At 43.4% G+C, this 27,787-nt stretch overlaps 1 protein-coding gene and 1 non-coding gene across 2 annotated transcripts; one reads left to right on the forward strand and one right to left on the reverse strand.

Annotated features, from left to right (window-relative positions):
- Positions 1 to 1,996: 1,996 nt before the first annotated feature.
- On the forward strand, positions 1,997 to 27,757 carry PPP2R1B (protein phosphatase 2 scaffold subunit Abeta). Its single transcript, XM_049778645.1, has 15 exons — positions 1,997 to 2,145; positions 4,391 to 4,481; positions 5,936 to 6,036; positions 9,849 to 10,081; positions 10,507 to 10,654; positions 11,583 to 11,738; positions 12,842 to 12,956; positions 13,809 to 13,879; positions 15,338 to 15,472; positions 16,353 to 16,526; positions 20,325 to 20,385; positions 23,797 to 23,951; positions 25,872 to 26,014; positions 27,025 to 27,116; positions 27,483 to 27,757. Exons 1-15 carry the CDS (start codon positions 2,032 to 2,034, stop codon positions 27,497 to 27,499), a joined length of 1,806 nt encoding a protein of 601 aa, XP_049634602.1. The 5' UTR covers positions 1,997 to 2,031; the 3' UTR covers positions 27,500 to 27,757.
- LOC126017120 (U6 spliceosomal RNA) lies at positions 7,699 to 7,800 on the reverse strand. Its single transcript, XR_007498790.1, has one exon. It is a non-coding gene; the product is annotated as a U6 spliceosomal RNA (small nuclear RNA).
- Positions 27,758 to 27,787: the final 30 nt, after the last annotated feature.

The raw sequence follows: 27,787 nt of genomic DNA on the forward strand, positions 1-27,787 counted from the left end.
ATTGCTTTGATCCCTGCTAATATTCTTTTAGAGGCCAGTGAGCCTATGCTCCTAAATGACCTAGGCTACTGCAATTTTCTCACTTCTGTTAGAACTACTGACAGTGCTGTCCTTGGATGTCATTTGTCTTTCATTTTGTGCACCAAAGTCTTATTTTTTATTTTCAGTACTTTTTTATTTTATTCTCCCAAAACATAATAGGCAGTATTGAAATATACCTGCAAACAGCTGAACTTTGACACACAGTAGTAGTACTGGGTGACAAAGTGGTCATCCAAATAATCCAGAATGTACTTTGGAAATATAAAATGCTATCAAGGACAAGAGATGTGGCTTTGTGGTAAAGTGCTTTCCTTGCATATAGGAGACCTGGATTCAATCCCCTGTTTGGGCCATACCCAGCAATGCTCAGGGGTTACTCCTGGCTCTGCACTCAGGATATCACTCCTGGCGGAGCTTAGGGGACTATATAGGATACAAGGGATTGTACCCACGTCGGTCACACACAAGGCTAGTGCCTTACTGTACTATGTCTTCGACCCCACAAATTTTTTTTTGGTGAAACATACATAAAAAAATGAAAAGTTAAAATCTTAGACAAGGATGCACCCACATACTTAATTTGAAAAGTACCGTTCAGATTCCCCAAGCTCCAAAGTTTCATAACTATCCCTCTATTGTGTTTCTTTCCTCTTAGAAGCCACAGTATTTTGGGAAAAAAAGTCATCTGCTAGCTGGTTTTTATTGGTCATTTCACATCCTTATTAGACTGTAGAATTAGTTTTTCAGAGCTTGTGATTTCCACAGAGAGCTATCACTCTGAAATTGCTTGTGATTCAAAAAAAAAAATACAAAGGACAAGACATTCTATGCTGCCCTAACAATGAAATCACAAATGAGAACTTTCAGGCAAGTTTGTCAAGTCTTGTAAGACTCCCCGCCATACTTCACCCTCAAACCCTATTGTCTCCGAGGCCTCTTTGCAATGGTGATGGGGTTCAGTCTAAACTTTCCTAACAGCCTTCATCCACCTAGTTTGGAAGGATTTTAGGTTTGTCCCACTTGTCCCAGTTTTACTAGACTGTTGCAACTTATAGAAATGCTCAAGACTGAAAAAAAGGAGGATGCAAATATAACAGAAGGCTCTGCTCCAACGAAAATCAGAAACACAAAAAAACCCAAGAGAACAGCATGCTTTGAACAGCTTGCATGGAGAAAAGCGAAAAAATAATATTGACTGGGGGAGTTTGGACAGCACTGTTCATTTCCCCCAAGCCACCCGCCTTATTATGGGCCACAGAGAGCAGGAGAGCAAGACGAGGAGGTGGTGGGACTTGCAGCTTAGGGAGGCAATTAGGGCTGGAGCCCCAGTGAAGGAAGACCAGGTTGGGGGAGGCGCCAAATCCTGGCTTCCTCCCAGCCCCGGGCTCCATCCAACCGAGTCCCCAAAGGGCAGGCACAGACAGGGTGCAAGCATCACGCAGGCCGGCCTCGGACCCCGCTTTCGCACCATCCATCATCAGGAGCCAGATGAACCACTGCTCCTGTTTCTTCAACCTGGGTTTGAAAGGACGCGGGAGCTCCGTTCTCCTTCTAAGTCCGCTTTGCTTAGGGAGTTTAGACCGACCGCCCTGCCAGCAGGGCCGGGCCGGGAGCCTCCATCCGCGGGCCAGGAGCTCGGCCGCACCTGGTCCAGCGAAGCCGAGGACCAGCCCTGGCCCCGCCTCCTTGGCTGAGGGGCGGGGCTTAGACGCAGGGCGTGGCCAGACAGCAGGGGGTGGCCGGGGAACGGGGCGGAGCCTAGGTTCGGGGCGGGGCTCAGCGGCGGGGCGGGGCCAGGCAATAGGAAGCGGTCGGGACATGAGGCGTGGCCAGAACATGGGGCGGGGTCCTGGTTCGGGGCGGGGCCAGACAGTAAGGAGTGACCGGGGCATGGGGCGGGGCCGACACGAGGGGCGTGGCCAAATCGCGGAGCGTGGCCAGGCAGCCGCGGCAGCAGCGCCTAGCAGCAGGAAGAGGAAGAGGAAGAACATGGCGGGCGCGGCGGGACCTGGCCCGGGCCCGGGAGCCGCGGGTGGCGATGGAGACGATTCGCTCTACCCGATCGCGGTTTTAATCGACGAGCTCCGCAACGAGGACGTCCAGGTGCGGAGGTCGCGGTGGGCGCGGCCGGGCCAGAGGGGAAGGCCCCGGGGCATGATGGGCAGGGCCGTCCCGGAAGTGGAGACCCGAGGGGGCGGCCGTGGAGCGCTGTGCGGGGGTTCTGGGGACCCGGCCCACCATCCGGCGCCATCGGGGTTCCCCCTCCTTCCGTTCCCTCCGGAGGCGTCGGCCCGGCGGCCCTGAGGCTCCCGGGGTGGTTGTGGGAGAAGCGGCTTTCCGCCCGGGCCTCTTCCGGAAGAGTTTGGTGCGGTGCAGTGGGCGCGCCGCGTGCAAGGCTCGGGGGCTGCAGGGAGCCGAGGGGCCTGTCAAAGTGCAGGCAAGGGACTGAGAAAGAGAGAGCATGGAGGTAGCAGGGCGTTTGCCTTGCATGCACAAGGACGGTGGTTCGAATCCTGGCATCCAATAGGGTCCCCCCTTGGAGCCTGCCAGGAGCGATTTCTTGAGCGTAGAGCCAGGAGGAACCCCTAAGCGCTCCCGGGTGGGACCCCAAAACAAAACAAAAATGCAGGCAGGTAAGCAACTTCTCCAGAGGGAAATCTAAAGGCTACCTGGGTGGAAAGAGGTTGGTAGAGCCCAGAGGCTGTGGTGTCAGAGCTGGTGGAACTTTTCTTGGAAAAGGCAACTTATTTTCACCTGTTGTGACTCAGCCCAACTTCTCTCTCTACTCATCTCACGTCTCAGTTTTAAGTTTCATTCATTCATTCATTCATTCATTCATTCATTTTTTTTTGAATGGGCTCTTGGAGGTACTACAAAGCAATAGTCATTAAAGCAGCATGGTATTGGCCTATAAAGACAGACCCTCAGGTCAGTGGAATAGACTTTATTCAGAGAATGTTCCCCAGACATACAATCCATTATATTAATTAAAAAATTAAATTTTGACCAAGGGGCAAGAAACGCTAAAAGGGAGCATGGAAAGCCTCTTCAACAAGTGGTGTTGGGACAACTAGTTAGCCACATGCAAAACAAGCGAACTTAGACTCCTAGCTAACATCCTGTACGAAGGTAAAATCCAAATGGATTAAAGACCTCGATGTCAGACCTCGATGTCAGACCCCGAGCCCTAAGGTATATAGAACAACACGTAGGTAAAACTCTCCATGACATTGAGACTAAAGGCATCTTCATGGAGGAAATAGCACTGTCCAAACAAGTTGATGGGACTATATTAAGCTGAGAAGCTTCTGCACCTCAAAGGGAATAGTGCCTAGGATACAAAAGCCACCACAGAATGGGAGAAACTATTCACCCAATACCCATCAGATAAGGGGCTAATCTCTAAGATATACGAGGTTTTTCCAAAACTAAAGAAACTGCCTCTTGCTAGGGGGGGAGGGCCTGTGTTATATAGCTCCTGAAGGAAGAAATTTAAATAGAAGGCATTTTTTTTAATTCTAGCCCTCATTGCATGATCTCACTTTGTTAGTAACTTTTTTCTTTGTTGTGGGGCCTTCGTGGTCCGCCATGTCCTGGCTCTTGGCTCTGGGGTCACTCCAGCTGGACTTGGGGAGACATGTGGTTCCAAGGATTGAACCCTGCCTGTCTCGTGTAAGGCCAGCACAGTATCCTCTCTGTATTATCTCTCTGGTTCCTGTTTACAGCTTTTGCCTTTTCTTGATTATCCATAAAATGGGTTATTTCTTTTTTTTTTGGTTTTTGGGCCACACCCGGTAACGCTCAGGGGTTACTCCTGGCTATGCGCTCAGAAGTCGCTCCTGGCTTGGGGGACCATATGGGACGCCGGGGGATCGAACCGCGGTCCGTCTCCTAGGCTAGCGCAGGTAAGGCAGGCACCTTACTTCCAGCGCCACCGCCCGATTATTTCTAACGCATTCCCTTTCCCCATCCCTTCTCAGGTAACCTAATTTCTGTTACTAGTAGCCACTGGTTTGTCTTGTTTTTGTTTTGTCTGCTCACCAAGTTTGTATCTTTACATTACATACATAGTTTAAGTTGTACAGAACTTGTTTTTTTTTTTTCTTATTTTTCTTTATTATTTTTTTTGGGGGGGGGGACACATGCGGTGGCACTCAGGGATTACTCTTGGCTCTGCACTCAGAAATCGCTTCTGGATTGGGGACCATATGGGGATTCGGGGATCAAACCTTCATCCATCCTAGGACGTGCAAGGCAAATGCCCTATCATGTGCTACCACTCCAGCCCCCAGCACTTGTATTTTTTCTTACTAGAATATCAACTGTTTCTTCTCCTTTTTTAAAAAAGCTCCGCCTCAACAGTATTAAGAAGTTATCAACTATTGCTTTAGCACTTGGAGTAGAAAGGACTCGAACTGAACTGCTGCCATTCCTTACAGGTATGTGAATCTCTATTAAAAGATAGGAAAATGAGCATTTCCATTTTTCAGTGACTTTCATAACTGGCAATTTTTTTTGTTTTGGTTTTTGGGTCACACCCGGTGGTGCTTAGGGGTTACTTTTGGCTCTATCCTCAGAAATCGCTCCTGGCAGGCTCAGGATGCCGGGAATTGAACCAATGTCCTGGGTCGGTCTTGTGCAAAGCAAATGCCCTACTGCTGTGCTATCTCTCTGGCCCCCATAACTGTCTATTTAAAAAAAAAAAAGTATCAAACTGAGCCTGGTAAACAAATAAAACCAAAATGGGGAGGGACCTGTGACAATGTGTGTTGACATGCTTAAAAATTGACTTTTAACTGTTAAGAAAGTAATTAATAGGTTTTCTTTTTGGAAGGCCACAGCCAACTGTGCTCAGTACTTATTCTTGGCTCTGTACTTAGGGATCACTCCTGGTGGGTCTGGGGGACAATAATTGGTGTTAGGGATTCAACCTGGGTAAGTTGAGTGCCGTGAGTGCCTTACCCACTATACTATCTCTAATCCTGGTACATTTTTTGTTTTTTGTTTGTGATGTTCAGGGGTGTTTTTCAGCTGAAATTAGTCCTGGTGGTGTGCAGGGGACATATGAGATGCTAGGGATTGAACCTAGATCTGTTGCATGTAAGGCAAGCTTCCTACTTTCTATACTATCTCTAAGCCCCCTGATAGGAGATTTTTTACAGTGTGTGTATATGTGTGTGTGTGTATATTATCAGGCTGAACCACATCTCTGATTTAAGAATATGCATTTTTTTGGCCGGAGTGATAGCACAGAGGAGGTCATTTGCCTTGCACACGACCAACCCTGGACGGGCCTCAGTTTGATTCTCGGCATCCCATATGGTCCCCTGAGCTCAGAAATTACTCTTGACAGGCTCAGGGGACCATATGGGATGCCAGGAATCAAACTGAGGCCTTTTTTTTTTTGGGGTCAGATCCGGCAGCGCTCAGACTTACTCCTGATTCTGCACTCAGAAATTGCTCCTGGCAGGCATGGGGGACCATATTGTATGCCAGGATTTGAACCAACGTCGGTCCTGGGTCAGCCGCTTGCAAGGCAAACACCCTTCCACTGTGCTATCTCTCCAGCCCCTATTTTTAATTCATTTTATAAACAGATTCAGGAACACACTATTTGAGAGGAATCAAATGTTAGAATTGTTATGGGTTATTGCAATAGTTATACATATTTATATAAATTTTTTTTGGCTTTTGGGCCACACTGGATGGTGTTCAGAGGTTACTCCTGGCAGGCTCAGTGTACCATATTGGATGCTTGGGATTGAACCCCAATGCAAGGCAAACTTGCTTCCCACTGTGCTATTATTTCTGCCCCAAGTTATATGTTTTTATGTATAAGCGTCCATCTTTGGACCATCTTTGCTGATTGATGCTGGGTTGTTGTCATTTCTAGATACAATATATGATGAAGATGAAGTGCTATTAGCTCTTGCTGAGCAGCTGGGAAATTTTACCGGCCTGGTGGGAGGACCTGACTTCGCCCACTGTTTGCTGGTGAGTATATGCAGCTTCCCAACATTTTATGTAGAGTAAGGGTCTACAAGTCCACAAGGCACCTGCAGCATCTCCATGTTTAGGGATAATCCACAGTGTTAGCTGTGAAATGATCAATAATGGACTTATTTAGCCCTTTACTTATCTTAAGACTGTGCCTTAGTTCTCTTTTCTGCCTCAGTAGATTTGTCAGTTTAGAGCAGAGGTCTCAAACTCAATTTACCTGGGGGCCGCAGGAGGCAAAGTGGGGGTGATACTTGAGTGCAAAGTTAGTAGAAAGCCTTGAACATTGGGGTGTGTGACCCAAACAACTAAAACAAAACAAAACAAAAAAAGATTCCTCTAGGGCAGGGCCACAAAATGTTGTACGGAGGGCCACAAACGACCCCTGGTTTAGAGGTTAGGAGAAAAGAAATTTAATTATTTTTCTTTCTTCTTGAAATTGGAAATCATAAGTCATCTATTATTTGGAGCCAGTTTTTGGCTTAAAATTTATGCATCACTTTTGCACGTGACTTTGTAAATTTTATATATTTTTCTATAATGTTGGCAATTAATTTAGCATCTTCTATATTAGTTACTAAAGTTAAATGTTAATGTTAATGATCTGTGCGGGAATGGATTGAAGACTATCCTTATGTGTCTACAAGTAATTGCTGTAGCTTGTTAGATGGAAAACTAATGATACATGCAAGTTAATAGGAGAAAGTGAATAGCCCAAGGTGCTTAGGGAAGACCTTTTAGGATATGACATGAACTATTACATATTTTTGGCTTTTGGGCCATATGTAGTGGTGCTCAGGTCTCATTCCTAGCTCTGCACTTAGGGATCACTCCTGGTAGGGATACCATGTGGAGCGCCTAAGAGTGAACCTCATTTTGCCCATGCAAGGAAGTACCCTACCTGTTTTACTATTGCTCTGGCTTCCCAGTATTATTTCATAAAAGAACTTGAAAGCATAAAACAGGTTGGGTTGCTAGAGTTTCTGATGTTGAACCTCAGATGCGGAAGAATCAGAAAAAGAAAATGTAGGGGCCAGAGAGGTAGCACAGCGGTAAGGCTTTTGCCTTGCATACAGCTAATTCTCAGGTGAGATGGTGGTTCGAATCCTGGAATCCCATATAGGACCCCCCCCCCCCCCCCGCCTGTCAGGAGCAGTTTCTGAATGCAGAACCAAAGTAACCCCTGAGCGTTGCCAGGTATGACCCCAAAACAAGCAAACAAATAAAAAAAGTACACTTATTTTTGTTGATGTTTTTGTTTTGGGCCACATTCAGTGGTGTTCAGGGGTTATTCCTGGCTCTGCACTCAAGAATGACTTCAGGTGAATCTTAGGGGACCATATGGGATGCTGGGGATTGAATCTGGTTCAGCCAGGTGCAAGGCAAACTCCTTACTTGCTATATTGTCCATTCTATATTTATTATATTATTTTTGTTTATTTGATTTTGTTTTGGGGCCATGCCCAGTGGTGCTCAGAGGTTACTCCTGGCTCTATGCTCAGAAATTATTCCTGGCAGGATCAGGAGACCATATGTAAGCATATAAGATGCTGGGGGAAATGATCTTGAGTTGGCCACTCCACTGTAATATTGTTCCAGCCACCCTATATATATATATATATATATATATATAATTTTTATTTTATTTTTATTTATTTTATTAATATGGAATGCTTCACAAATTTGTGTCGTCCTTGCACAGGGGCCATGCTAATCTTTGTATCGTTTCAATTTTCTTATATGTGCTGCCGAAGTGAGCACCCTTTATATTATTTTCTTTTTTTTTTTTTTTTTTTTTGGTTTTTGGGCCACAACCGGCGGTGCTCAGGGGTTACTCCTGGCTGTCTGCTCAGAAATAGCTCCTGGCAGGCACAGGGGACCATATGGGACACCGGGATTCGAACCAACCACCTTAGGTCCTGGATCAGCTGCTTGTAAGGCAAACGCCGCTGTGCTATCTCTCCGGGCCCTATATTATTTTCTTTCTTTTTTTAACTTTTATATTATTTTTTAAGGGAAATTTGGCCTTGTATTGATGACCTGGTAGTATTGGTAGAGAGGAGGTTAGAGAAGGCAGGCATCATATTATGATGACTTTGATAGGAAAGAAAACAGTACTTGTTTTTGGGTCACACCTGGCTGTGCTCAGGAGTGACTCTGGGCAGTGCTGGTGGTATAAAGGATGGGACAAGGACCATAGGGATTGAACTGGGATTGGGTATGTGCAAGGCAAGAACCTTAGTCACTGTAAAATATGTAAGAGGCAGTGCTTTTGGTTTTGGCCACATCTGGCAGTACTCAGGGCTTATTCTTGACTACGTTTAGGGTCACGCCTGGTGGTGTTGAGGAGGGGGGAATGGGGAAAAATCCTATGAGGCATCAGGAATAATCCTGTGATGGCTGTGTGCAAGGCAAGAGTTCTACACATTGCACAATTGCCCCACCTCCCCAAAACTAGTTATTTGGGGGCCCCAGCCAGTGGTATTCAGGGATTGCTTCTGGCTCTGTGCTCAGAAATTGTTCCTGGCAGGCTCTGGGGACAATATGGGATGCCAGGAATTGAACTTGGGTTGGTCCCAGATTGGCTGCATGCAAGGCAGACACTCTACTGTTGTGCTATCACTCAAAACAGTATTTTTTTTCAAAACAGTATTTTTAAAAAGGCTGTGAGCACCTCTTAGGAAAGGAAGGGTGTGGCAGGGAGAGGAGAAGAAAAAAATGAAGTGTGCCTGTGCCCTGGATTTCTTCCACTTAGCCACATCACTGACCCCTCTACTTCCACTTTCTACTGTTGTGTAGATTTTCAAGATGTATTTTGAGGTAGACGTGCCTCTTTGACTTATACTTCTGTTCACTGTTAATTTTATATGTGGGATCTTTTGGGTGGTGGTGTTTTGAGCCACACCTGATAATCCTTGGGGCTTCTCCCAATTTGTTTGGGACATGTTTCTGGGGACCAAGTTGTGCCAGGGTTCAAACCCTTGCGTACAGCATGCAAAGCACGAGCACAAGTCAGCTGAATTCTTATTTCCTGGCCTCGACATTTTTTTTAACATGTTCAGCTCACCACAATGCCCAATTTTCCCAGACTAAATATACTCTAGAAAGAGATTTAAGAGAACTGGCCCTCTTTCTACTTTTCACTGGATACTGTTTGACCATGACACCCCACTCCCACTTTGCTCCCACTTTGGGATTTTCTTTTAAAAAGCTGTAAGCAAGGTTTACATCTATGAACTCTTTTCTTAAATAATTCTGTGAGAAAGTCCTGCTCAGGTTCTGGCTTATAGAATAGTTCTGCTGTAAGTAGTAGGGAGAAAAATGGCTTTGTTTCAGCCTTTAAAGGTGGTATGGAAGCTAGTAGCTGGGTTTCCTTGTTCCTTCCAGAATGATAGAATCGCGTTCTGAAAGCTGTGGACTCTGTAGCCTGATGAAATGTCTTCGTGTAATTTCGGTGTCAGTGTTGGTCATGTTTTTTGTACACAATCCTGTCTGAATTTGGCTACATATCTCCAACCTAGTGATTCAGCCCACAGTAATATTAATATTGTGTCAAGTCTCTTCCACTGTGTCATTTGTAGACACCATCTGGAAAGTGCCATCTGGGACACACGATCTTGGCTGTCCTACGGAAGGAAGTCGTGTCTTCAGGTTGGCACACCATATGTTAACACTGTGTGAACTGAAAGTAACCATTTGGTGTGGTGTAGCTAACATTCTGGTTACATGTGTCCCCTCCCTCCAGTTATTTTAGAAGATGACAATCTCTGACAGCTTTCTTCTCTGGTTTTCTTTTTTGTGCTTTTCAGCCTCCTTTAGAAAGCCTGGCGACTGTGGAAGAGACAGTGGTTCGAGACAAGGCGGTGGAATCCCTGCGGCAGATTTCCCAGGAGCACAACGCTGTTGCTCTGGAAGCTCATTTTGTACCTCTGGTGAAACGCCTCGCGAGCGGGGATTGGTTCACATCTCGAACATCTGCATGTGGCTTGTTCAGTGTTTGCTATCCCAGGGCTTCAAATGCTGTCAAAGCAGAAATCAGACAGTAAGATACATATAGTATTTTTTCAGTTACTTAGGGTTATTGGGAACTTGTACCTGACAAGTTCTCTGTTACAGTGAGTTATTGATAGTGGTTTTTTTTTTTGTTTTTGTTTTTTTTTGTTTTTGTTTTTGGTCACACACAGTGGCGCTTGGGTTACTCCTGGCATTGTGCTCAGAAGTTGCTCCTGGCAGGGTGGGGGGACCATATGGGATGCCGGGATTTGAACTGGAGTCTGTCCTGTGTTGGCCGAGTGGAAGGCCTTACCTCTGTGCTAATACTCTGGCCCTAATATCAGGGTTATTCATGGTCCCAATATTGCTGTTTGAGAAAATCTCTAAAACATATGTACATATGAGCTTGGGTGTTGGGAGTGTTTAATCAATGGTATTTGACAGACAGCATCTGAACTATTTTCTTTGTTGCAGGCACTTCCGTTCCTTGTGCTCAGATGACACACCAATGGTACGGCGTGCTGCTGCTTCCAAATTGGGTGAATTTGCAAAAGTTTTGGAACTAGACAGTGTGAAAAGTGAGATTGTTCCATTGTTCACTAACCTAGCTTCAGATGAACAGGTAAGTCCTCATTTTTAAGGTACACATATACATTGTCCTTTTAGCATTTTAAGAATTTTTCTGGGGAGTTTTGGATTTCTTTTTTTTTTAAACTTGGCCACATCTGGGGACACTCAGGAATTACTCCTGTCTCTGCAATCAGGAATTACTCCTGCTGGTGCTCGGAGGAGCATATGTGATTTTGAGGATCAAACCCATGCAGGTTGGCTGCATTTAAGACAATGTATTACTGCTCTGGCCCCTCTTAGGATCTTTTTGCAATTATTTAATTTTATTTAATTCTAACTTGAGTAAAATTTAATATGATCTGTCTCAGTGGTCTTATATTTTTGTCTTAATTAGACCATTATTTTTTGTTATGTTAGTGGCTGCTATAAGGTGTTGTCTGAGAAGAATGGAAATCATAATTAGAAAAAAAGACCAATGACTACATTAAGGGATAATATCTTTTGTAAGCTGGATTGTTATATGGGAGAGTAATGTTCCTGGAAATTTTAACTTTGAAATAAGTATGTGAAGTGTATACTAGAAAACATGCTATTATTTGATTCTCTGTACACTCTATGGCCCTTAGTTCTTAATTTTTTGAGATGTTTCCATACCATTTCTTTTTCTTTTTTTTTTTTTTTTTGTTTTTGGGCCACACCCGGTGACGCTCAGGGGTTACTCCTGGCTATGTGCTCAGAAGTCGCTCCTGGCTTGGGGGACCATATGGGACACCGGAGGATTGAACCGCAGTCCGTCCAAGGCTAGCGCAGGTAAGGCAGGCACCTTACCTCTAGCGCCACCGCCCGGCCCCACCATTTATTTTTCTATCAGGGCTGAACCTAATGACATTCCTACCAGCAGTTAATGAGGATTTTCCTCTACCTCTCCACCCCCTTTTTTTTCTGAATCACTGTAACGGGAGGGACATTTGTTTCTTCAGGACTCCGTGCGTCTCCTAGCTGTGGAAGCTTGTGTCAGCATTGCACAGTTACTATCCCAGGAGGACCTGGAGACTATGGTGATGCCCACACTTAGACAAGCAGCAGAAGATAAATCTTGGCGAGTTCGATATATGGTAGCTGACAAATTTTCAGAGGTGAAAAGATTTTATTGACTTCTTTACTGTTTCATCTTTTTTATTGGGTGTCTTTGCATGGAGGTGCTCAAAAATTTCTCTGGCTTCTCTGAGCCAGGGTCCTGGAAGTTTTCATGAAGCTGGGTATGTCGGGCTTGTTTCTTCCATTCTTCAGGGACACTCAACAATATTACATTGTGACCTAATTAATTACTGTTTGATTTTTGTCTGTACTGACACATTTTGGGGGCAAAGGGCCATTCATAGGTGGTGTTTGGGCTCAGCAGAACTCAAGCCACCAGCTCTACCTACACCCAGGGATTTTTTTTTTTTTTTTTTTTTTTTTTGTGTTTTTTGGGTTACACCCGGGAGTGCTCAGGGGTTATTCCTGGCTCTAGGCTCAGAAATTGCTCCTGGCAGGCACGGGGGACCATATGGGGCGCGGGGATTCCAACCGATGACCTCCTGCATGAAAGGCAAATGCCTTGCCTCTATGCTATCTCTCTGGCCCCCACCCACGGATTCTTAAGAGTCCATGTGGTACCGAGATCAGACCCAGAGCCTTAATACAGGCAAGGTGGTGTATTGATTTTTTAATTGCATAAAATAACCAAACCCATACCCACATACTTGTTCTTTTTGCTTGTGTTTTGATTCACATCCAGTGGTACAGTGGTTTTGCTCATGATAGGGCTTAGGGACCATGAGGTACCAGGAATCAAACATCTGTCTCTCATAGGCAAATCTTGCTCTCGGCCTATTGAACGATTACTTCTTCGGCCCCTACATATTTGCTCTTTACCATACATTTCTGAATTGGAAGTACTTAATGATAAAAATACATTATTTGATGATTATGCTTTTTTTTTTTTTTTTTGGTTTTTCGGGCCACACCCGTTTGATGCTTAGGGGTTACTCCTGGCTAAGCGCTCAGAAATTGCCCCTGGCTTGGGGGGGACCATATGGGATGCGGGGGATCGAACTGCGGTCCTTCCTTGGCTAGCGCTTGCAAGGCAGACACCTTACCTCTAGCGCCACCTCGCCTGTCTCTGATTATGCTTTTTTTCTGCTCATGTTAATTATTTTATTAGTGTACAGTAAAGCCTGTACAAATTCTTTTATAGCTCCAGAAAGCTGTTGGTCCTAAAATTACTCTAAGTGACCTCATTCCCGCCTTTCAAAACCTTCTTAAAGATTGTGAAGCTGAAGTCCGAGCAGCTGCTGCCCACAAAGTCAAAGGTAAAGTAGTTCAGTTACATTGAACCTCTGTCAAGCTGGTGCATTTTAATTAAGAGTTGGGGGAGTGGGCACTGCTGGTCATTCTCAGCTATCTGAACTAGTCAGCTCAACTCTAGTGCCTGGCATTGTGAGTTGCTTGGCCAAGAAGTGTGGAGTCTACAAGGACCTGGTGGTTGGGGGCCTCTGGAGTATACTGAGTGGTGCTGGGACTGAGGGGGCCAAGGGTGTTAGGCATTAAATTCAGGTCCCTACAGATGCAGGGTACATACACCAGATCTCTGATCTGTTTCCTGTATTGGCCCTTAGTATTGGTAGAGCAGGTAAATGTTTTTTACTCTGGAATATGTCTTTAAAACTGGAGATGATTGTATTGTATAGAAATGTCACATTGTCATATTGAGACTTACTAAAAGCTGATTAACTATTTTAGCCTATTTTATTTCTGTGTTTAAAAGATAACTTTTCGGGCCCGGAGAGATAGCACAGCGGCGTTTGCCTTGCAAGCAGCCGATCCAGGACCAAAGGTGGTTGGTTCGAATCCCGGTGTTCCATATGGTCCCCCGTGCCTGCCAGGAGCTATTTCTGAGCAGACAACCAGGAGTAACCCCTGAGCACTGCCGGGTGTGGCCCAAAAACAAAAAAAACGAAAAAACAAAACAAAACAAAAAAGATAACTTTTCTGGCTTGATACACAGTGGTATATAGATTGATAGAGCAAATGTATTTAGAGTCAGAGTTCTTATTCTGCTTAGCTTGCATAAGCATCTGATTTAACTTAATGGTGAAACTGTTGAAAACTTGACTCTTAGTAAATGATTATATAAGCATTACTTTGTCTTTTCTTTACTTAAGAACTTAGTGAAAACTTGCCCACTGAAGGCAGAGAGACCATAATTATGAATCAAGTTCTGCCCTATATAAAGGTAAATCTAAACTTTTATTTCCCTCAGTTCAGTAAGAAAGTCAATTTTGTTATATATATCCTTTGACAGGGGTGGGAGGGTTAGGGAGTACATACACTAATGGAACCATGGGGATGCTGGGGATTGAACCTGCAGTTCCCACATACAGAGTATGTTCTCTCCTCTAGCTAGCCCTTGTTCATTTTATATCAAAGCTCTCAGCTTTTAGGTAGGGAAGGATGGATGGATAAGTTAACGTGTGGAATCATTATCCCTTTTTAGCACTTTTTAGTGCTTTATAATTGTAAATTACTCTTGGTGTATACGGACTGGAGAGAGAGAATAGGGTGGGTAGGGCACTTGCCTTGCACACAGCTCATCACATTCCCCATAGAACATTCCCCATGTTCTATATGGTTTTCCAAGCTCTGCTAAGGTTAATTCCTGAGTGTAGAATCAAGAATACCATAGTTTTCGGCGTATGAGATGACTTTTGAAACAAAAAGTCAACTGAAAATCGGGGGTCGTCTTATATGCCGAGTATATCCCGAAAAATGTTTCAACGAAACAAAAAAAAAAAAATCAGGCCACAGAGTTTCCAAATCTCTTTCTTGGGGGCTCCCAAACAGTACTCAGGAGATCTGGGGGTCACTTCTGGCAAAACCCAGCTAACCGTGTTGGTGGTTCAGTGTTAGGGTCCGAGGATGGGGTCTTGTTTGGTTCATGTAGTGGGGGAGATTAACTGATGCCACCAGGGAATTGCCAGAAAAGGTGCCTATGATAAGGGACCAATCACTGCAAGGCTGCTCAGACCACCTCTCTAACTCAGCCAATCCAAGCAGGCTTTTTATACATGCAAATTAGACAATGTTCTGGACCCGAATCTACACTGTAAAAAGCCTGCTCAAATTGGCCAGAGTCAGAGAGGAAGTCTATTACAGTATAACCTTTGAACCTTTGCTTGTTGTGATTGGCTCACTGTGGTACATACAGTTGCAACACAGGAACGTTCTGTCTGATACAGCAAATATAGGCCTAAACCTATGCTTTAACTGTAAAATTAGGGGGTCGTCTTATATGCCCAGTCGTCTTATACGCTGGAAAATACGGTACCTCTGGGGTGGGGCAGAGAGATAGTACAATGGTAGGGTGTATGCCTTGCACACAGCTGATCTAGGATGGACCGTGGTTTAAATCCCGGCATCTCATATGGTCCCCCATGCCTGCCAGGAGCGATTTCTGAGTGTAGAGCCAGGAGTAACCCCTGAGCGCTGCTGGGTGTGACCCAAAAAAGTAAACCAAAAAACAAACAAACAAAAAAGAATACCTCTGAGAGTCACTGGGTATGCCTCCAAAACAAATAAAAAAATATATGGTTTCAGGCACCAGCTAATCAATATTTTTAAATTCTTTGGGAGATGCTATGGGAGTTTTATTGTAATGCAAAAATAACATTTTTCAATTTTTATTTTATTTTAGGAGTTAGTATCTGACACAAACCAGCATGTCAAATCAGCGTTAGCTTCTGTAATTATGGGGTTGTCTACCATTTTGGGCAAAGAGAACACCATTGAACATCTTCTGCCTCTATTTTTAGCCCAGTTAAAGGATGAGGTAAGTGGCTATAAAATTCTGTTTCTTTGTTTCAGTGATTTGGTTTCGTTTTGGTTTGGGGTTTCACTAAAATAGAACTCAAAACAGGGATGAAGAGATTGGGGGGAAAATCAACTATTTTAATCACTGATAATGTCTCTGGGATTAGGAATTTCTCAGAAAATGGGCTGGGAAACTGTTAATGCCAGTAAAGTGTCTCTGTACACCCTGGGCCCTCGACTCCTACTTCTTTGTAGTGGTTTTTTCTCTTTAAAGCTAATGTATCTTTAAGTTTTTTTCATTAACATTTAAATATACTAGTTCAAAAATTAAGTATAATTGTATCTAGTTCTTTTTTGCGGTGTTGGGATGGAGCCCGTGGTCATAACTATGGGCCATTCACTCTGGTTATTAGCTCAACACCCTGCTCAGCTGACATGTCCTGAGTTCTCTTTAGTGCTAGGAATGATCAGTTAATGTTTTGTTTGTGTTATATGTAATCTGCAGCAGTATTATGAGGTCGGTCTTATTATTAATCCCATTTGACAAGAAGGCAGCAGAAGGCACAGCAAATTTAAATAAATCGCTCAAAAATAAATAAATAAACCACTCACACTCTTGGTATTATTGCAGGCTGGAGCTTGAAAGTATGATTTGCTTCCTGACCTGTGCTTTACTATCCAGAAGAGTTTTCATTGAAAGTTCTGGTTAAGATAAATGACATGTGCTTTGAATTATATATACTTAATAATTAGTATTTCTTTCAAAGACTACACTTTCTTTTAACCTGGGCCAGTTTTATTTTAATATTTATTTAGCAGTTTGCCCTCACATGACAGTAGAATGAATACTGGGTAGAGAATTGATTATTTTATGTTCTCTTGGGGTTTTGTACTTACAGTGTCCTGAAGTTCGTTTAAATATCATTTCCAACTTGGATTGTGTAAATGAAGTGATCGGTATTCGCCAGCTCTCTCAGTCTCTCCTGCCTGCCATTGTGGAGCTGGCAGAGGATGCCAAGTGGAGGGTCCGACTGGCCATCATTGAGTATATGCCGCTGCTGGCAGGTCAGCTGGTGAGTTGTGCGCCCCATGAAGTGTCATGTAGCCATCTCATAGTGCATGTACTTTGGCAGAGAGGAGCCCCAATAGTTCCTATGATTGTGATCTTTTGGGTGAACAAAAGTGTAGTCTGTCCTCTCTGCTTGTGGATTGGATTTTAGTCTTTTTTGCTGGGGACGGGGGTGGTGTCTACATCCTTCGGCTCTGTGCTCAGAAATCGTTCCTGGCAGATCTAGGGGACCATATGGGATGCTGGGAATCAAACCCAGGTCTTCTGGGTTGGCCAGTGCAAGATAAATGCCTGACTGCTGTGCTATCTTGCCTGCCCCGATTATTCTTAATCATATTTCATCTCCCCACTCCTTAAAGCAAAGCATTTAGACCAGTGTTTCCCAAAGTGGCTGATGTGTTCTGGGTTGCTGAAAAGATCCAGGGAGGTGGTAGTAGTAGTAGCAGCCTTGGGTGTAGTTGGGTGGGGGTGGGGTCATATTCTGTTTTAAGCTCAGAGGTGGTAAATTTCCTAGGGGGTGCTGAATGATATTTTTTTTCTTCTTTTCTGGAAAGGGGACAGCTGTAAATCATTTACGTTTGGGAATCTTTGTCTTAGAATGTAGTCAGTTTTTCTATATATATTCTAGGTTTGGCGCTATTTATAATGTCTCAGTGTTATAACTGAGAGAAAAGGGAACAAGTCAGTGTTTTTGCTTTGGGCAGCTTCCCTATTGATTTATATTCTGAGCAAAATGATCACTTTCCTACATTTTGGTTAAAGGGAGCTAAATGAAGGCTGGAGCAATAGCACAGAGGTAGGTTGTTTGTCTTGCATGCAGCCGACCAGGGATGGACCTGGTTCAATTCCTGGCATTCCCTATGGTTCCCCGAGCCTGCCAGGAGCGATTTCTGAGCACAGAGCCAGGAGTAACCTCTGAGTGCCCCGGTGTGGCCCAAAAACCCAATAAATAAATAAATAAATAAATAAATAAATAAATAAATAAATAAATAAATAAATAATTAAAAAATAAAAGGGGAGCTAATTGATCATAATAAATATATAATATATTTGCTAATGTCCATATTCTAATGTTACCACCTGTTTGAATTTCATGATTAGTTTTATTCTGAAACTACAGTGATTCAAATCTCAATGCTGAGTTTTAATAGCCGTATTGTTTCTCTTTTTTTTTATGATGCCTGGTATTAATCAGGTAGTTAGCATTTGTTGGTTATTTTTATTTATTTATTTATTTATTTTTTTTGCTGTGCTTGGAGGAATGCTGCCTTTTGGCCCTCTTTACTCAGGTTGCTTCCAATGGTACATGCAGTGCTGACGATTGAAAGGGGTCAGCTACATGTAAAATAAAAGCTTTTGCCCCCTGTATTGTCTGATTCCACTTTCAATTTGTTAGTCTTTTTTTTTTTTTCCCCTCTTTTTTGGGCCACACCTGGTGATGCTCAGGGGTTACTCCTGGCTATGCACTCAGAAATTGCTCCTGGCTTGGGGGACCATATGGGACGCCAGGGGATTGAACTTCAGTGTATCCTAGGTTAGCCGAGTGCAAGGTAAACACCCTACCGCTGCGCCACCGCTCCGGGCTGCCAATTTGTTAGTCTTATATTCTGTCTTTCCTTTCTATCTAAAGATTTTTTTTATCAGGTGTTCAATTTATAAATTCAAGACTGGTCTGGCTTGTGGATCAGATAATAGATCAGGTCAGGTCAGTAAATATAATGTTAAACTAAGTCAGGAAACTAAAAAAGTTAAGAGAATCCCACAATTTAAAATGAAAGGACGTTTTTGAGAGCTGACGTGGAAGTGAAAGTGTTTGCCAAAACTTGTTCATAATCTATTATTATAAAGTCAGCTTGCTTATCTTATCAAGTCTGTTATCAGAGTACTTTTTTGGGGATGTTTTGTCTTTTGGCCACATCTGGTAGTGTTCAGGGCTGACTCATGGCAGTGCACTCAACAATTATTTCTGGTGGGCTCAGGGGACAATATGGGGTGCAAGAATTGAATCCAGGTCATTCGATTTGCACGGGAAGTCCTCTACATGCATTTGGTATTTGCATGGTTGCCCAAGTTCTGCTGGATATGACTGGTGACCCCCAGGCACTGATGAGTTAAGTGTAACCCCTGGATTCCCTGAACACTGACTGCTTGGGAGGCCCCCTTTACACTACCCCACCCCCAAAAAAACACAGGTCCCTGATTTGTATGTACATAGACAAAAGTCTCCCATGTGGGGGTTGGTGTAGATGAGTGTCTCGACAGCTCACAGAGGGTGGTACCTGTTGAACAGAAGAGCAGATCTTACAGGGCCGTTTTGTCTCTCCCAGTGATATTGTACTGAGGCCATTTCCATTGTATTTGTATTTCCCTGTATTATCACTTGCTCTTATGCCCACCTTCTCCAGCCCCTGCTTCTCTCATCATCCCAGAAATGGTCTCTTGGATTAGAAAAAAGTCTGTTTTTGTTTGTTTGTTTTGCAAAACATGGGCCACTTCCTATAGTGCTGGAAGAACTGTTGAAATCTGGCTTAGTGGAATGGGCCTTCTGGTTTAGACCAGAAGTTGTGGTGCTTGGTGCCCAGTGGTGTGGGGCCCTCAGGGCTGTTTCATTGATATTTTGGGCCTCAGGATTATGGTATATGGTATATGGAGGTAGTGCCAGGGATTAAATTTAGGATCTCAAACATACTAGGTATTGGTGATACTTTTTGCTTTTGCTTAAGGAGATACCAATTAGTGTCAATTTCTTGTTTTTTTTTTTTTGTTTTTTTTTTTTTTGTTTTTGGGCCACACCCGTTTGATGCTCAGGGGTTACTCCTGGCTATGTGCTCAGAAATCGCCCCTGGCTTGGGGGGACCATATGGGACGCCGGGGGATCGAACCACGGTCCGTTCCTTGGCTAGCGCTTGTAAGGCAGACACCTTACTTCTAGCGCCACCTTCCCGGCCCCAATGTCAGTTTCTTAAAGCTTGAAAGGGACACATTTTTGTTTGGTTTTTGGGCTACACCTGCGAATGGTCAGGGGTTACTCCTGGCTCTACACTCAGGTATCACTCCTGCAAGTCTTGGAGACCATATGGGATGCTGGGATCAAATCCAGATTGGCTGTGTGCAAGGCAAATACCCTATCCACTGTACTATTACTTTTGCCCAACGTGGGGCAGGTTTTTAAAGAACTGCCAATGTTTAAAGGTATTTTTCTGGTTCATTTTATAAATATTTTAGAAAGTTGGACTGGAGCAATAGTACAACGAATGGTTAGTGCCTTACATTGGCCTGTCTGGGTTCAATCCCCAGTATCCTCTATGGTTCCCCCGACTCCTCCAGGAGTAATTCCTGAGTGGAGAGCCAGGAGTAACCCTGAGCATGTCCAGTGTGTCTTAATACAAACCAAACAAATATTTGGCCTAGAGCACACAGCCTTCTTCCTGTTTATCTGCAGGATTGAGTTTGTCTCTTAGATACCCTGTTCCTTTCAGTTAGCAGGGCCTGGCTCATATTAGCTCTTACTTAGCTTGCTGTTCTTATGTGATTGCTTGTTTTTTGGGTTTTGTGTTTTGGGACCATACCTAGCAGTGCTTGGGAGCTATTTCTGGCTCTATGCTGATGGGTCAGAACATGGGTTTGTGTATGCAAAGTATGTAACCAGTCTTTTGAGTTCTCTCCTGGTTCTAATTTTTAGAGTTTGTAGATTAAGTCCCATGGTTTTTGTTTTAGTTCAGATCACTTTGTGAATTTAAGAAGAACATCTTATTTTCTATATCAGGAGATAATGTATTGATGGAATCTTCTGTATCCATAGGGTGTGGAATTCTTTGATGAGAAACTGAACTCTTTGTGTATGGCCTGGCTTGTGGACCATGGTAAGTAGAAATATTTTGTTTGTTTCTTGTTTTGAGGCCATATCTGGTGGTGCCCTGAGCTGCTCTCCCTGCCCTCAGGGATCATTCCTGAAAGAGTTTGGGTATCTGATGTGGTGGCAGGATTGAAATGAGGTTGACTGTGTGCAGGGCAAGAACCTTACCCATGGCATTTTTTATCTCTCTGGCCCTTGAAGAAAGGTTTTTAAAGAGTTTGTCATGGACGGCCCATGATTTTAAATACATTCTATTTTGGTCATTTATTTCCTTTTAGAAAGGAATCCTAATCTGACTTTTTTGTTTTGTTTTGTTTTTGTTTTTGGCTCACACCTGGCAGCGCTCAGGTGTTACTCCTGGCTCTATGCTTAGAAATCACTCCTGGCAGGCTCAGGAGAATATATGGGACACTGAGATTCGAACCACTGACCTGCATGTGAGGCAAACACCTTACCTCCATGCTATCTCTCTGGTCCTGTGACCAATTATTTATTTATTTTTTTGCCTTATCAGTGTGATTAAAATGGATTAACTTTGGGGGCCGGAGAGGTGGTGCTAGAGGTAAGGTGTCTGCCTCGCAAGTGCTAGCCAAGGAATGACTGAGGTTCAATCCCCCGGCGTCCCATATGGTCCCCCAAGCCAGGGGCAATTTCTGAGCGCTTAGCCAGGAGTAACCCCTGAGCATCAAACGGGTGTGGCCCACCCAAAAAAAAAGAGAGAAAAAATTGTCTAAAAAAAATTGATTAACTTTCTTTGAACCAAGTTTGACATTTCAACTTTTTTGTTTTGTTTTGGGACTGCACCCAGCAATGTTCTGGGCTTATGTCTGGTTCTGTGCTCAGGAATTACCCCGATGATGCTCAGAGACTGGAGTAATAGTACAGTAGGTAGAATGTTTATTTCCCTTGCATGTGGGCGGTTCAATTCCTGGCAAATGGTCCTCTGAGGACTGCCAGGAGTGATTCCTGAGCACAGAGCCAGGGGCTTTGAATATCACTGGGTGTGGCCCAAAAACTAAAACTAAAAAAAAAAATTGTTTGGTTTGTTTTGGGATCTCACTTGACAATGCTTACTTACTTCTGGCTTTGCTCCTGATAGACTTAGGGGATCATAATAAGTGCCAAAGGTTGGCGGTGTGCAAGGCAAATACTCTGCCAGCTTTATAATATCCTTAGCCCCTCTGTCTTAAATTTTATTGTTATTTTCTGTTATACAATCTGTCCTCATTTCTTGTCCTATGATCTTGTCTTCAAGCTGTCTTTGTATCTTAGCCATAATAGACTTGGTTGCATAAGGATTGGAATCAGATGAAAGGTGAAGTGAATGGGTGGGGGATGATGGGGAAAGAAATGTCTTTGTGGCCTTCTGAAGTGGTATAGAGAAACAGGTACAGTGGCAAAGGAGCTTAGAAGAGGGAGACATTAGCTGTGACCTGAGACAAGGCCTAATTTCTGGTTTCGGTGAGAGACCAAAACTTCTCAGTGCTCAGTGCTCTGGGAGGTCTGCTAGGGCAGCATGTAGAAAATGCATTCTATGGGTCCTTAGTAGATTGTTCTTTATGTATAGCATTATTCTCTCCAGGAGTCAATTCTTTTAGTGCTTCAAAAAGTATTTGTTAGAAATGAGAGCCAATGCTGCTGTTAATCAAAATATGTGGCACTGGGGTGGACACACACTTGACTTTTTGACCAGAGTGTGTGTACACACCCACACACACATATACCCACCCCACACTTGGCTTTTTGACTAGTGTTCAGTGAACCTCTTCCATATTTTGGTGGAGATGCTATATATATAAATATATGTAAATATATACACACACACACACACACACACACACACATACATACATATGCACATATATCTTCTGAATGCCTTTGACTAGATGTTTTGGGGAGTGGAGATAATATGTCTGCTTGGACAAATGTTTATGTTTATATGCTTCTGCTGGAGGTAGTTTTGGTTTATTTTTGCTTTTGTTTTTGGGCCACATTCTGGTGGTGCTTAGGTGTTACTCCCGACTCAGTGATTTAGAGTTGCTCCTGTTGGTCCTTGGGGCTCCTGCAGTGTTGGGAAACTGACCTGGGACTCACTCTCTATCCCTCTCTGGTCCTGAAATTGAGGACTTACAAAGTTCTAATGTTTCACCAAGAAATAATTTCCTGATGTCTTTTTTTTTTTGCAGGATTGCTTTGTCTGCAAAGTAGTGATTCCTTCCTCTTTCATCCTGACTTTATTTCCCCTCCAATATGGGAGCAGGAATTTAATTATCCCTTTAGATTTTTTGGCCCACACCCATCACAGTAGGGGTTGGGGTTGGGGTAATTGCTTCAGGTAGTTTTCTCAAGGACTGTATTTAGGGGATTTAATTCAAGGCTTCCACATCCAAAGTATGTATTCTAGTCCTTTGAACTATCTCCTTGGCCCTTGGTTTTGGTTTTTGGTTTTTGGGTCACACCTGGTGATGATACTCAGGGCTGACCTCTGGCTCTGTTAGTAGGAACCACTTCTGGTGGAGCTTGGGGGACCATGTGGGGGTTCCAGAGATTGAGTCCAGGTTGGCCTTGAACAAGCCTTAGTTGCTTTGCTATCTTTCTGGCCTCTTAGATCCTGGATGTTTTAGAAGAAAGGGAAAAAGTATCAAAGCGGAGTGAGCTAATACTGTGTATGTTAGATGCTCAGAAGAACCTTGCCAGACCTTGATGGGTGAAGGAAAGAGGAAGAGAAAGAGACAAAACAAGGAGAGAAAACAGGCACAGAATGGTAGTAGGGTCTGCATTCTTTTGACATGAAAAAAGAGGAGCAAGAACATAGTAGGCATCTGGCCAAGTAGAACTCAGTGCAGTTAAGGTCGAGATCAAGGAGAAGGCCAAGCCTGTATGTGCTCCATCTCAGTGGTTTTGAGAGATTATCCTATGGTAATAACATTAGGGTAAAAAATACCTCAAGCAAATTAACAGCATTGGGGGGAGAAGAAAGATGTTCTAGATAGCTCCACCTAGACTAGCCTAGGGAATGGTTTGTGGAATGACAGTGTGGGAAGACTTTACAGGTGTGTATGATACAGCTTATAGGCTGTTATGTTGTCTTACCTGCTTTCATACATATCTCTACTTGAAGGGCTTTCTGCAAAGAATTGGCTCCTTTGTGTAGTAATTGTCTGGTATTACAGGCACCAATACTTGTAAGGAGCTCATTACCTCCTTTTTTCCTTGGACATACACAATTCAGAACTATAAATAAGACCAAATCAGTATCTATGAGTTATAGCTACGCACATTTCCTTTGTAATGTGATTAAATGTGGATTTGAGTTTGCAGAGCTTTTGTGTGGGTGGGTCCACTTTGGTGATGTAAGTAGATTAGATTATAGGTTATGGTTATAGAAGCAGCACAAAAATGTTTTCCTCTTTTGCAGTGTATGCCATTCGTGAAGCTGCCACCAACAACCTCATGAAACTAGTCCAGAAGTTTGGTACAGATTGGGCCCAAAATACCATTGTTCCGAAAGTACTAGTGATGGCAAATGATCCTAATTACTTACATAGAATGACCACTTTATTTTGTATTAATGTAAGTATTACACATTTTTTATTGCTAGTTTCACATACTAAGAAAGCTATTTAGTTTTGGATTTCTGAATTCTGGGTATATTGTCTTCTCTTTGGAATATATTAGTTTCTTGATATTAAAAAAATTTTCTGAGGCCAGAACAATAGTACAGCAGGTGGTAGGTGGAAGGTTTTTTTTTCTGCACATGTTTAACACATGTTTAACCCGGATGGGATCCTTAGCATCCCAGATGATTTCCCAAGCATTGCTAGGAGTAATTCCTGAAGGAGTAAAACCCGGAGCCATGTGATATGGCCAAAAAAAAATCCCAAAAACCAATTCCTCTTATCTTTATTGCTATTTTTGTGGTGACCTGGGGCAGAGGTGGGGTGCTGTCACATATGCATGTTATGGTGCTTATTACACTATGACTGTACTTTGTGAGTATTTTGCATAGTGGCTTTGTTTACATATTCGACTGGGGTGCCCACCAAGGTTGCATGCTGTGTTGGTTGCAGTTCTGCATGCTCATCAGGGGTTTCTGATCTTGAGTCATGGTGCTGAAGCATACTCTGCTCTTCAGGGGTCAATGTAGGTTTACACAAATGCTTGCTGGAGATTGTGCTCTGAACACAGTGCTACACATCTCTCAATTGTTTTGTATGCATACACTGCCTTAGCCCAAGAGATCAGCACTGTTGCAGTGCTGGCACATGCTCAGCACTGACGATTAGACTCTAGACCTTACATTTGGAAGCCAGGCAGGTGCTTTTGCCTCAGTTGTCTCTAGGCTCTTTCCTCCTTCCTTCCCTTCCTCCATTCTTCCTACCCTTCTTCCCTCTCTCCGTCTCTCCGTCCCTCCGTCCCTTCCTAGACTTCCTTTCTCTTTTCTTACTTTCCTTTCTCCCTTCTTCCCTTCTTTCTTTCTTCCCTTCTCTCCTCTCATACTGGCCCAGGAATAAATTTTTTTTTTTTTTTTTTGTGGTTTTTCAATCACACCTGGCAGTGCTTAGGGGATACTCCTGGCTCCATGCTCAGAAATTGCTCCTGGCAGGCACAGGGTACCATACGGGATGCCAGGATTCGAACCAATGATCTTCTGCATGAAAGGCAAATGCCTTACCTCCATGCTATCTCTCCGGCCCCAGGAATAAATTATTATACTGGTTACTTAGATAGGAGATAAAATTAGGGCCCGGAGAGATAGCACAGTGGTGTTTGCCTTGCAAGCAACCGATCCAGGACCAAAGGTGGTTGGTTTGAGTCCCGGTGTCCCATATGGTCCCCCGTGCCTGCCAGGAGCTATTTCTGAGTAGACAGCCAGGAGTAACCCCTGAGCACTGCTGGGTGTGGCCCAAAAACAAAACAAAACAAAACAAAAAAAGAGATTATATCGGTTGTTTATGTGAAAATCTAATAGAATGAGAGTCCTACTTCAGGAGACTTCTCCCAAATCTAGGAGTTTCTCTCCTTTACTTACCCCTCCTTTCTTTTCCTTAAATAAGGTCTTTTAAAAAGAACTAAGAAGGAAATCTTTGATAGGAACAGGGAGATGTGGCTGAATAGTAAAGCCCTTTTCTTGTAGGCCCTAGACCTTCCATCTTGTCTGCTAGCACTACCTCATATACTGAAGCCCAATGTGTGAGCAATGCAACGGAAGGAAGTCAGTGTGCAGACACTGACCATCTTGCCGCATAAGGAAGGAAATAGGGGAATAAAAAAAATGTAATCTTCATTTTAAAAACTATTAGTTAAGTCACTCATGAATTCTGAACTAAACCTCTGGGTCTACGTGTTCCTTATAGCCCTCATTTATATGCTCAACTTAGGAAAATTTTCCTGTTAGAATGATTAGATATTAATTTGTCTCTTTAAGTTTGGGGATATTTTAAGAGATTTAAAAAAATTTTTTTAATTGGGCACTCTTATTTCTTTGCCTAGGCACTGTCTGAAGCTTGTGGTCAGGAAATAACCACTAAGCAGATGCTGCCTATTGTGTTGAAGATGGCAGGAGACCAAGTTGCGAATGTTCGTTTCAATGTGGCCAAATCTCTACAAAAAATTGGACCAATTCTAGACACTGAGTAAGTTTTTGGTATTGCTCTTGTTTGAAAAGCAGGTTTGAAATTTTTCCATTTATTTATTTATTTATTTATTTTTGTTTTCTGTTTTGGGTCCTACCCAGTGGTGTTCAGGGGTTATTCCTGGCTCTGTGCTCAGAAATCACTCCTGACAGTCTGGGGACCACATGGGAATGCTGGGAATCAAACCTGGGTCTGTCCCGGGTCTGCCTCGAGCAAGGCAAACACCCTACCACTGTGCTACCACTCTGGCCCCTCCCCTTTTTTAATTAAACCGACCTATTTGGGGGAACTCCCAAGTGGGGCTCAGAGCTCCCAGGGACCCTCTCAGCAGGTTAGTGGCCAATAGGCCGACCATTCACTGCCAAGGCCTGAGGATGCAGTACTGCGTGCATATTGTGATCATTTACTTGGTGATTTTTGTGCCAAGTTCAGGGGCTACTCCCAGCTCGGGGTTTGAGGTTGCTCCAGAAAGTGCTTAGTGGACCCATGTAGTGCTGAGGATTGAACATAGGTCTCCTGCATGCAAAGCATGTCCTCCAACTCATTGAGCTCTCTCTCAAAATTCAATTCTCTTGCTAGAAAGTGGTAATAGATGAAATGAAATTTAGTGATGTAAGTTTTTATTTGAGATGGAGACTTGTTTAAAGAAAATACTTTGTGCCCAGTAGTACCATGTGTGCATCAAGGCCATTCCAAATGGTGCTTCAAAATGTTAGGGGTAGGTACGTGAGTCCCTGAATCAAGTTCAGGGTGCTCACCCCTGCTACTTGCGCTACAAGTCAAGCCCTAGAGAAAATTATTTTGGGAGCCAGCTTTGACCCTGGCATTGCTGGGTATGACTGGTGGCCTCTGACCATTGCTGGGCCTAAGCACTGAGTGACCCCTAAAAAATTAATTTTATAACAGTGTGAAGGCATTCAAACTTTAAAAAGTATCATAAAGCACATCTGTCAGAAAGCATTTCTCTTATAAGAAGATGATCTTTCACAGATGATACTGTTGGATTTTAGTGCTTTGCAGGAGGAAGTTAAGCCGGTGCTACAGAAGTTAGGCCAAGATGAAGATATGGATGTGAAATACTTTGCACAGGAGGCTATAAGTGGTATGTCTTTCTGTTTTACAGCTTCTGTATTGCTAACAGGGTTTGTGAAGGAAGCTAAGGGATAAAGGGGGAGTCACAGCCCATGGGAGATGGGGGTGGGTATGCTGCCTCCCCTCAAGGGGAAGAACCATCTAGGACCACTGTTCCCTCATAAGTGAGCAGGCCTTTTCTCAGTTTTATGTCTAGAACAGATCCTAAATGTTAAGAACAAGTTTTTTGAGGTTTTACTTCATTAGTCCTATAGATTGAAAAAACCAACCACACTGAGAAGTTACAGACTTTTTGAGTCATTGTTGTCATGCTTAATATTCACATAGCTCATGAACTTTCTGTACAACTAACTTGATTTTGTTTGTAATTTTCCAGTGCTTGCGTTGGCATAATGAGGAACAGAAGGGAAAAGACTTTACTAAATTCTTACCACAGATTTCTAGTCAATATGTTCTTAAACTGGTTGGAGAAAAAGGTAGAAAATCTTCAAGACCTCATCCAAGCAAATGATAACAACTTAGAAGAAATCAACTTTCAGTGACTTGACTCTTTCTAAAAATGAAACGGGATTGTTTTTTACTTGTCTCCCTTGTTGGGATAATTATATGTAAACCATATAATTAAACCATATTCTTAATGTTTGTGACTAATTCCTGAGACTTCGTATAGTCTTTTGGGTG

This window comes from Suncus etruscus, chromosome 8 (assembly GCF_024139225.1).
Source record: "Suncus etruscus isolate mSunEtr1 chromosome 8, mSunEtr1.pri.cur, whole genome shotgun sequence".
In the NCBI taxonomy this organism is placed as follows: domain Eukaryota; kingdom Metazoa; phylum Chordata; class Mammalia; order Eulipotyphla; family Soricidae; genus Suncus; species Suncus etruscus.

Coding starts and splice junctions, on each gene's coding strand:
- PPP2R1B (XM_049778645.1), top strand. CDS start 2,032: ATGGCGGGCGCGGCGGGACCTGGCCCGGGCCCGGGAGCCGCGGGTGGC. Junction 4,482..5,935: donor ACTGCTGCCATTCCTTACAG/GTATGTGAATCT, acceptor TGTCATTTCTAG/ATACAATATATGATGAAGAT. Junction 26,015..27,024: donor GGACCAATTCTAGACACTGA/GTAAGTTTTTGG, acceptor GTTGGATTTTAG/TGCTTTGCAGGAGGAAGTTA.